Here is an 11,356-nt window from a genome sequence, read left to right on the forward strand (position 1 = left end):
GAAAAATTAAAATGATCATTTCATCTCTTTTAATATAGGGTAGGGTCCGTTTGTTTTGTTTTTTTTTTTAAATGATTTTTATATTACATAATTTTGTCTAAAAAAATTTAAAAAAAAAACTTTTTTTACAAGCTTCAAATGAAAATTTGGTTTGAACAGTTAATCTTAAAATATGATTTTAGGTATTTCATCTATTTATGAAAAAAAAAATTTAGATATCAAAATTTCAAAAAATCACTTAATTTTGAAGCTATTTCAAATAGATTTTCATAAAAATCATTTTTGAAATAGCACTTTTTTAAAAAATTGAGATTTCGACTAAGTTTTGGTCTTCAATAATATATATTTATATTATAGGATGTCAAAGTTAGTGTTTCATTTTTAAAAAAACGAATATAAAAAAAATTGTAATATTTTAAAAAACGGTTTTAGAAAATCTATTTTCAAAAATACAAAGAAAAAATTAATTTTTTTAAAGCTGAAACAAAGAGACCCATAATGTTATCATTCGTTAGACCCATAATGTTATCATTCGTTAGAAAGAAAATTATTTATTCCAACAATCTCGTAGTAAATAGACTCATCTCTTGGGATTAAACTTTCCACCTCTTTCACCAATATACAAGGTTGTAGTAAAATGTTGCCTGCCTTAACACTTTGCCATTCATAATGTTATCATTCGTTAGACCCATAATGTTAGCATTCGTTAGAAAGAAAATTATTTATTCCAATAATCTCGTAGTAAATAGACTCATCTCTTGGGATTAAACTTTCCACCTCTTTCACCAATATACAAGGTTGTAGTAAAATGTTGCCTGCCTTAACACTTTGCAATTTTAGTTACAATGGTTGTAACCAGTGGCGAAGCCAAAAAAAGTTATACAGCCTGGGCAAAAAATTTAAATACCGGTATATCATTACAATAAAATCATTAACAAAAAGTCATTACTACCATAACTTAATACCTTCTCATTAACAAACACAACAAAACCAATTCAACTTTTCAATTCAAATATACAAAATAACCATCTTTTTCTAACCATTATTCAAATACAAACCAAATCCACAAACACAAACACCATTGTATAAACATGCAAAATTTACAACATCCTGATTGTGTAGCCCAATTAGAAGTTGAAAATTATTTAAGAAGAGCCTCTCTCTTTCCAAAGAAAAGTTTCCAAACTTGAATACTTATTTAGGTGTCTCATGACCATTAGTGCCAACCCAACAACATTTTGTATTAACACCATTTCATGCCTTTTATCTCAAGCTTATGAAATTCCTACCTAACTTCATTCTCAGTTCCTATGCCTCGTATCCTTAGTAAACTACTGATAATCCAATATAGCATAACATCATCACAACATTAGATGATTAAATAAAGTAAGCATATGGATATGTATATCTAACCATGAAAGTAGCAAGGTAAAGAAATATTAACCTGCTTCTTTATTTGACGGAGGAATGACAAAAAGACCCGGAAAATGAAAACCAGGCTCTCCAGGTACAGGAACATTTTCAAGACCCAAGTTAATAACCGCTTTGGTTCCTTCAGCCAAAGTTCTACAACCTTCAAGTCTCTTGAGAGCAACATTAATGTAAAAAGTCAAGTATATTAGAAGCTTATCAGTAGGACTCTTGATGTCAAAGTTTCTGAAGAATACATTGGCTCTGAAGAATGTGATAGCATCATCCATAATATCAATAACATTTATAATCAATTCTAAAACATAAACCACTAATTTATAACCAATTCTAAAACATAAACCACTAATTTATAACCAATTCAAACTCACCAACCATAATAACTCAATTAACAGTAACATTTTATTTTCCTTTTTTTCATGACAGTAACAAAACTAATTGATTTTTCAACCAATGATTTGATTTATTTCCCTCTGTCTCAACCAATTTGGACTTCTCAACATTAACAAATTGATTTGAATTGAACTTCTCAATTTCTCATTCTCAACATTAACATTAACAACTCATTCAACTTTTTAATTCAACATCTCAACTTTTCAACTTTTCAATTGAACTTCTCAATCCACTATTCAAATCTATTCAAATTTAGGGAAAATAAGAAGCAAATTCAAATTAGAAGCATAAATCACAAAAACAAGAAGCAACAATAGTCAATCGGGAGTACCAGAATCGAAGACGGAAGACTCGTGGACTCGTGGTGGTGGTGGTGTCGTCTGTTCGCATGATTGTGATGGTGGTTGGCAGACTTCGTGGAGGTATGAAATGGAGGGAGTAAGAGACGGAGTCGGAGGGAGTAAGCGTCGCGCCGTTTTTGGTTTCAATGGTGTGGGTGTTTTTCGCTGCTCCTTCATTTTTCTTTCTACCGCAACCCTTTTCCTTTTTTTTGTTTTTTTAACAGGTGGGCCTCAAAAAACTATTGGGCCCGAGCCTGGGCAAGTGCCCACCCTGGCCGGGTCCTAGCGTCGCCCCTGGTTGTAACAAAGGTCATTTTGCAAAGGATTCAAACTTCTTTTCCTTACGTGGTGTATAATACTTAATGGTTTTATTCCATGCAGGTCCTATATTGATAATATATTGATCTTGTATGAAACCATACATTCTCTAAGTCGGCTAAAAGGTAGCAAATGTTGTATGTTCATGAAGATGGATTTAGAAAAGTCGCATCACATATTGGAGTAGAAATTCATTAATGAAACTTTTAATTTCTTGTAACTCTTTATTCAAATGCACCAAAAGAAGATCAATTGCAAAGACAAATGAAGACTCCTAGTTTATTTGTAAGGAAAAAGTGTTCATAATTTTCTGTATGTACTTTGAACATAGGTCTACAAAGGAATTTGTAGTGTTATATTTGGTAAAATTCTAGACTAGGATGCCTCCGCCCAACAGTTGATCCGTCCAAAGGGGATATAAGGGAATCGCCCGAGAGGTAGAAAAAGTCCCCACTAATTTCAAGAAGATATGTAATCAATAACCTCCCGCAATAGGAGGGGAGTAGTTAAGATCATATCTTCCCTCAGATAGATAAATGGGAAACTTTAAGTCATATAGATTCTCCACTACCAAAAAGAGATTCACGCTCTCTGTAACCGATCTAACCGTCCGCCTATAAACAAGCAGCACCAATCACCTACAAGATCTCTCACTTCACGTGAGTGGGTCCCTCACGATCTAAACATGTAATATACCTATAAGAGCCTCTGAGTCTCACTGCCCTTGTAGGAGAAACACGCGCACCCTGTAATTTTTTACCAGTACAGTGGCGTCCCCCGCAGGATCCGATAAAACTAACTTAGGACGCACCTCTTTTAACAACCATCACCTTCCTTGTCGTACCCTTAACTCCTACATCTTGCCATTATCGACCATGTTGAACAGAAGAGTTCCACCCCTGCTCTTAATGGTACTAGAAGTATAGGCGATGTCGATGCCATAACGAATATGCAAGCCGCCATAGACGAATTATGACACTACAACCGGATGTTAGAAGATGACGCCCAAAACATCAGACAACGTCAATAGGAGGTCCCCCCCCCCACACACACAAAAGAGGTGGAACAAATGGATTCCCAACCACTCTCAAACGCAATATGGAGAGCCCATGTCCCTGAAGGTTTCAAAGCTTAATCCTTGGCCAAGTTTGATGGACGCAACGATCAATACGAACACATAGCCTCCATTAACACACGAGTGGCCATCATATGAGCGCCATACTCTATAAAATGTAAGTTGTTATTGGGCGTCCTTATGGAGGTTGCCCTCAGATTGTACATAGGTTTTCCTCGTGCCTCTATTAACAACTATTAGGAATTGGTAAGGAAGCTGGTACACCAGTTCCCCGCCAATCGCCACATGAAGATGTCCACAACTAGCCTTTTTAATATCCGCCAAGGTCCGTCAAAATCACTGAGGGACTATCTTGTCCGTTTCAATGAAGCCACCATAAAGGTCGTCCCTTTAAACCAATAAATATTTTTGAGGGCGTTCCAAAATGGGCTTAAGGAGAGACACTTCAATGAATACCTTGCCTAAAAGGTGACACTCACGCTAGTTGAAGTAGTCACCAGGGTGGAAAGAAGGCTTGTGGTGTCAAGGAGCATGTCCATGGTGCCGAAAGCTCTCATCCTTACGGAAAAACAATTAAACCTCGTTTGTGAAGGACAAGTCCTCATTCAAGAGAGTGAGGAAGGAAACCAAGAGTTTCATGCCTTTGAATACCCGCCGAGAATATATTTGACGCAAGGTACTCCACCTACGCAATATCTCGACACCCTTAGCCCTCAAGGTCGGGGTAATGGGATATGAACTTGGAAGAGGTGTAAGTTCTATAAGGTACAAGGATGTCATATTGATGACTGCTACGAGTTGAAGAAGGAAATAGAAAAACTGATACAGGAGGGACACCTCAAGAAATATTTAAAGGATGATCCTTCAAACCCGATAAAGAGACATAATTCATGCGTCCAGGAAGGTAACATTGACTGTAACTGGTTCATCGTGAATATTGTGAAATATAAGCTTAAGGTGAACCAATGATGCTACAGAGTCTAGTGCCTCCATAAAAAGTCTGTTGAGTTTGCAATTGTAAATGCTATTGCATGGAACAATAGGGAATTGCAACCTGATAGTCCTAGCATATTTCCATTCTCCCGTATATATCATCAATTCAATGTATCCCCATGGAAGCATCTTCATGTTGTTGAAAGTATGCAAGTCTAATCCTTAACATGGCCACGAGTTTTCTTTCTTTCGGTCCCTCTTTTCAAACAACTCTGAATAAATTATGTCGCAATAGTCTCCTCCATCAATTAGTATCCAGGATGAAAGTGAGAAAAACAAAAGAAGATGTTGAATTGTGTTGACCTTTTCTTATTTTTCTCTTTAAGATCTGTTATCAAATTCTTATTATAATATTTAGAATATGATTCAGAGTCTAGTGAATAACAACAGAATAAAGTTAAACAGAAATAAAGAAAAGAGCAAGACAATGCATTAGCAATTATCCTGGTTCCTCCTATAAATCAGGAGTAGTCTAGTCTCATTGCACTTCAAAGAGATTTCCACTATAACCAAATCTTATTACAAGTTACTCAAGCATACAAGAAAGATACTTCCAATATCCAGACATACAAGTAAGGGACTTCACTACTCAAGCACACAAGCAAAACACTTATGATTGCTCAATCACACGGGCAAGAGACTTCCAAATGCTCAAGCATGCAGGCAAGAGACTTCTAATTATTAAAGCACACAAGAAAGAGACTTCACTTCTCAAGCACACAAGCAAGAGATTTCTAACAATCTATCTAACTGATAAATGTAGTGATAAAGTGATAATTACAATTGACATACAATCATAGATGTAAACAAAATTATAACACATAAAACTCTAAGACACGATGCAGTGTTGTATGTTTCTATTTTCTTGTCAAGATGCAATGTTGTATGTTTCTCCAAATCTATCGCTCATTTTATAGAGTTTCATTAAGGAGTCGTTGGAGATAAATTCAAGCATAAGAGAGTCATTGAAGAGAATAAAAAATATATTTGTTACAAAGTTTCCTGAAATGGTTAACATCATTGCAAACTCATTTGAAACTCCTTTGATACCAAAGAAATTATCAGTTGTAAAACATCATGCTTCTATAACTTTCTGTTAAGTCTTTACGTGAGCAGAACATGACAAATTTACCTTAGAGTCTGATAGTGACCTGTCAGAAAATCCTCGATAATTGAGCTTTGAATGGGTTCAGGTTCTGGTCCTTCCGAGTTTGAGTCTTAGCTTTTGATCCTTTAGACTCTGACTCTTTAGAGGCTGGCTTAATCTTCATAAGCTAGCATGATTAGAGTTTGAAGACTTCAGGTTTTGATCATCAGAAGATAACTTAATCCAAAGTTGATTCTTCAGAATCTGATATTCAAAATTTGTATCTTAAGATCTTTTCTTTCAATGCCCAGTGCGGTTTCAGAACTGGCTTTTAATCAGTATGTTGATCTTTGCATATGCACACTTGAACACATATTAGTCTACCCAATTGTTCTTTAAATATTTTTTATCATCAAAACCTAATGGATATGGTATAAACCTATTTTATTTCAATAATCTCCTCTTTTTTTATGATGACAAACACAAGTGTTAAGGAGCAATGTTGTTAATTTAATTAACATTCTGACTTCAGGGTCTGAGGCTTGTAAGCTCCCCTGAGTCTGATAGTCATAAGGGCGAGGTCTGTAAGCTACCCATAAGTCATAAAGTCCTAAGGGTGAGGTATGTAAGCTACATATAAGTCCTAGCCAAGTAAATTAAATTTATCATTGAAGCACAATAACCAAATCTTCAGATTTTAAGCATAAACAAAAAACAATATCAAATAGTCAAATTTATATGCTTAAATAGACATCATTCTTCTCCCCCTTTTGTAATCAACACAAATATACAAAATAGAGGACATAAAAGATACTGAAGAATAAAAACCATGTATGGGATTAAGTAATTATGAATAAAAATAAGTTAAAATAAGTTTTTGCAATCCAAAAAAAAAATTCATTTTCAAAGATTTTGAGAAATGGCTTGATTGGTTGAGAATATTTCTTCACTTCTCGAGGCGGTCAAACATTATCCTTTAACCTGCCATGTGTTGGAAACATCAGAAGACAATATTGGAAATAAGAGATAGTAAACCTTGAGTATAGCACACGTTAATTGTCATAGGCGATTAAACATCCAAAAAAACAGTTTACGTTATACTCAAGTTCCACTATATGAGCATGGTATAAATACAATTGAATTCACAGTATTTCATTAAACTCTTTTCCAAGAAAAATGAACACCGCAACCGAGTCTTCCAAGATTAACATCTCTTCATAAACCATCAATTAAGAGAGCAAATATTCCAAGAAAGGTTTTCCCTAGAAGCAGGAAGGAATCAAGTCCTCTCACAGAGCAAGCACATCCCAGAGATTACCAAAGGCAAGAAAGGCTTTAGTGTCATCTAGAAAAGGCCCAAGAAAAAGAAGACTCAAGTTGAAGTAATCTACTTTGATTCAAATACTGAAGAGGAGTGGGACTATGACTGGAAAAACGTTATTATGGTCCAAGGTTAGAGAGATGATCAAGACTAAATAAGCAAAAGTTATAACTCATATGTAGAATTCAGATGATAATTCAAAGTCTTGTAATCGATCCAAATTAAGGAGACCTTATTTCCCATTGCATAAAACATTATTTTCACTTATTTCCTTAAATAAATCGCTGAAGGAGAATTCTCATAATTTTTCAACCATTTAAGCCAAAAACTTAATAAATTAAAGTAAAACAGAGGGATACCAATACAATATTTTATTGTATCAAATTGCATAATAAATACCAATAATTAACATAGCTTTGAGTATGAACAAAAATCAACAGAATATGAGGGATATAGGAATCCAACAGATAAAGCACCAAAACAGTTCAAAGAACTTTTCCGATAAGTGACACATAAGTGGATTAAAAATACTCCAACTAAAGAATAATTTCCACTTATATGCTATCAGAAACAATTGATCAAGTTCCAAGTTTCAGAGGTTGAGATGCTCCAGAGTCTACTGTTCATCGGAAGTTGTTTTAGAGCTTTTGATCATAGTATCTATTGATCATCATCAGACTCGGATGCTTCATTAAGAAACCAACATTAATATTCAACAAAATGTATGTTCAGATTATTTTTAATAAAATCAAATCTTTCAATAGCAATGGGCTTGGTAAATATACCAGTCCATTGATGATCAGTATCAATAAACTGTATATCTATTACATCCTTCTGAACATAATCTATAATAAGTTTGGCCCCCCTATTTTCCTTTTTTATAGTTTTGGTCCCTCCATTTTAAATACCATGATTTTGGTCACTTTTTAATGTTTCTTGGTTGAATTTTACTCCATGATAAGGACTAAATTCCAACCAAAAAACTTAGAAAAAGGACCAAAATCCAAGTTTTTAAAATGGAGGGACCAAAACAAAAAACAAAAAAATAGAGAGACCAAAATTGCAATTAAGCCTAAGTTCTTCTTCTAGATTAATAAAAGGATGTGCCCTATTTAGCAACTATTTTTGATCATGGGCTTCCTTGTGTAACATCCCGATTTTTATTAATATTTTTATTAATTATATTAGTAATTGTATTATTTGGTGCTTTTAATAATTACTTATTTATTTAGTTATTATGTGATATAATAATTATTTAAGTATTTAATTTTGTGAGTGTTTGTGTTGTTTGACTTAATTGAGTTATTAGAGAGATATAAATAAATGGGCCTAAGTGATAGAAACATAATGGATGGATTGGTGGGTTAAGCCCAGTTGACATAAGTGAGATAGTAAGAGAAGGTTAGGGTTTTAGAGGTTACTATTTTCATTTGGGGAAAAAATATAGGAAGAAGAGAAAAGAGGCAAAAGGGAAGAGAACAATGGTGGAAGAGAAAAGCTAGAAGAAACCTCGTTTTCGCAGCTATGTTTCAGCAAAGAGTCACCTTAGAAAAACAAACGTATCTCTCAATCCAACCGTTGGATCATTGCGGTACTTGGACACAATGTTCCTGACCCATAGAGGTAAGTTCTGACCGGAGCGATTTTGATTTTGAGGGTTTTAAGTTTGTCTGATAAGCTGATTCCCGAACTGGTTTTTAGGTGTGTCTCCAAATAATGTTAGAAAGGATTTCTTTTGGAGAAAAGCTTAGAGCTATGGTGAAAGAGTCCATATTTACCAAGGTAAGGGTGGGGTTCTTTCATGCTAAAGGGTTGTATGATAGTATGTTATAGTGGGTTTAATTCTATACTTTGATATCCATGTTCTTCTATGTTGCAATTTTGGGTATTTGATGATTTGTTGGAATGTGATGATATAAATGTGATAAGTTGTGTGCAATTGATAATCTATGTGTATTAGATTGTTGTGTTTGTTGTGGGTAAACTATTGATAGTGAAATAATGGGTTTTGTTGTAGAATTGGAAAATAATGGAATAGAAATATAATAGTTGAATTGAAATTAATATAGTTGTTTTATTAATTGGATAATTAAATTATTAGTTGAATTGATTCCAATAAGTCTATGTGATTGGAATATACTTGGACTTGGACCAATTATTCGGTTTATCGGTAAATTACGGTATTTTGAGAAATTGACCGTATTTGTGTTTTGGTTGAATATTCAAGTTGAGAATAATATATTGTTATCCCAATGATGTTGTTTTGATAATTAACATTATTTCTAATTGATTTAGTTGATGATTGAAAGTCGATTTGATTTACTTGATATATTGGCATATTGAGATTATTTTGAGAATTGACCAAAAATTGTGATTTCGATTTGGATGCCTTTGTTGCGAATAATGTTGTAATTGCCAATATGATTATTATTGTGCACTGTTATGTGATTAACCTTATGGTATGAATTCTAGCTAATTGTCGTTAGTTTAGTGGATTATGATGATAATTGCGATGACTGTGATAATATGTGAAATTGAGTAATTGTGCCGATGTGCCGAAACATGATGATAATTGTAATGATCTTGATGATATGCGAATTTTATATTTGTGACAATTTTGTGAATACGTGATGTTGTATATATTAGTGAGGATGATTTTGTGACTAAGTGAAGATGAAATATTATGGTGACGTGAATTACCTCGTATAAATGGTAATTAATTATGATATAGGCTTATGCCTCGTGACGATATGTGATTGTGATGAGTATGCTGTGTTGTCTTGTTTGTCGAGTCACATTTCATATGCATACTCTGTGACGGCCTGGATTGGCAAACTAGTAACGAAGACTCATGCCTTGTGCCTCTGAATTGGGCAATTGGTGACGGGGGCTGAAGCTCCGATTGGTACCACATGCATATGCACAGTTGAGTCGCATATTGAGTTACATTTTGAATTATTGTGTTTATGAAGTGAATGCTATGATGTGTGAATGCATAGTTTGCAAAGTTGAATTCATTTGATATGAATTGTTGATGTGTGTAGATGTGATATATGTAAATGAAACGTATATGATGAGAATGCGAATATATATATATATATATATATATATATATATATATATATATATATATATATATATATATATATATATATATGTATATATATATATGTATATATATATATATATATATATATATATATATATATATATATATGTATATATGTGGAATATATGAACTATGTTTTGCCATTGATTATGAAGTGTATGTTATTATGTGCTTGAATTGCATACTTGTAAACTTGAATACATTGTTATAGTTGATAGTTAACATTATTGTTGTGATGCAAATTGCTTATATTGAGAAGTGGGGAATTGTGTATGATTTTACCTTTGCTATATGTATTATCATACTTTCCTTTATAATGTTTGATATCTCACCCCTTCTACTGATGTTTCCCCTACCATGGGAAATGGGCAGGTACTCAAGTATAGCTATGGAAGTTTGTAGCTTCATCGTGTCCGGTTGGTGTGTCGCTCTGATACGTAGCACTCAGGGGGTTGTCTATAGTGTTGTTTCTATGTTGTTCATGTTTTAGTTGTTGAGTTCCAAATTGGATACTGAGAAGTACTATGATGTTTGAAGTTGTTTCCGATTAAATAAGATGATTTATTTATAAAGCCGAATGTTATGATTCCACTGCATATTAAAATGAAGTTGGTTTGTCTAAGAGTTGTTATAAGTTGTTTTGTGCTTCTCTGAGATTAAAGTGTTATGTATCTGTTTATGAGTTGTTTATATGAAGTAAATGTGATATCCCAAATGCTTGTTAATAGTTTTTAAAATACTCTGATTTCTCGCATGATATTTTCGGGTAGAATTTGGGGTGTTGCACCTTGCGCCCTAATTTCTTCCTGAAGGAGTTATCCCACTTCAAACCATTGTCAAATATCCAGCATTTGAGGCTCTCGTCCCACTTCTAGGCCAATAATGTGAAGTGTTTGATGTATGATCGCAAGCTCTCCTTCTTCCCCAATGTAACCCCACTGAGGGTGGCTTTCATCACATGATGCCTTTTTTCGATATGTGAAGCATGCAGTGTAGTTATAACATAGATCGATCCAGGAATTTTCGCTCTCGTTAGGAAGAAATTTAAACTAAAGCCTAGTTGACCCGGTTAGTGTTAGTTAAGATCTTGTAATTCTCACCTCATTGGAGTGGTGGTGTGATTCAAGAGATCGTCAACATGTTGCACATTTTGTCGGGATCTCCCTTTTCGTCGTTATCATACAACCATAGAGGTTTTCTAGTGATTTTCGTATCTGACTATTAAGAATGCATGAAGAAAGGTGATGCCTTTATTGGTTTATGAATGGAGACTTATCCACTTGTTCCTCGA

At 33.9% G+C, this 11,356-nt stretch overlaps 1 protein-coding gene across 1 annotated transcript; it reads right to left on the reverse strand.

Annotated features, from left to right (window-relative positions):
* Positions 1 to 1,439: 1,439 nt before the first annotated feature.
* On the reverse strand, positions 1,440 to 2,339 carry LOC131605618 (actin-related protein 2/3 complex subunit 3-like). The gene is made up of 2 exons (XM_058877954.1): positions 2,153 to 2,339; positions 1,440 to 1,726 (listed from the first exon to the last, which is right to left on the reverse strand). Exons 1-2 carry the CDS (start codon positions 2,337 to 2,339, stop codon positions 1,440 to 1,442), a joined length of 474 nt encoding a protein of 157 aa, XP_058733937.1.
* Positions 2,340 to 11,356: the final 9,017 nt, after the last annotated feature.

Source organism: Vicia villosa, linkage group LG5 (genome assembly GCF_029867415.1).
Source record: "Vicia villosa cultivar HV-30 ecotype Madison, WI linkage group LG5, Vvil1.0, whole genome shotgun sequence".
NCBI lineage: Eukaryota > Viridiplantae > Streptophyta > Magnoliopsida > Fabales > Fabaceae > Vicia > Vicia villosa.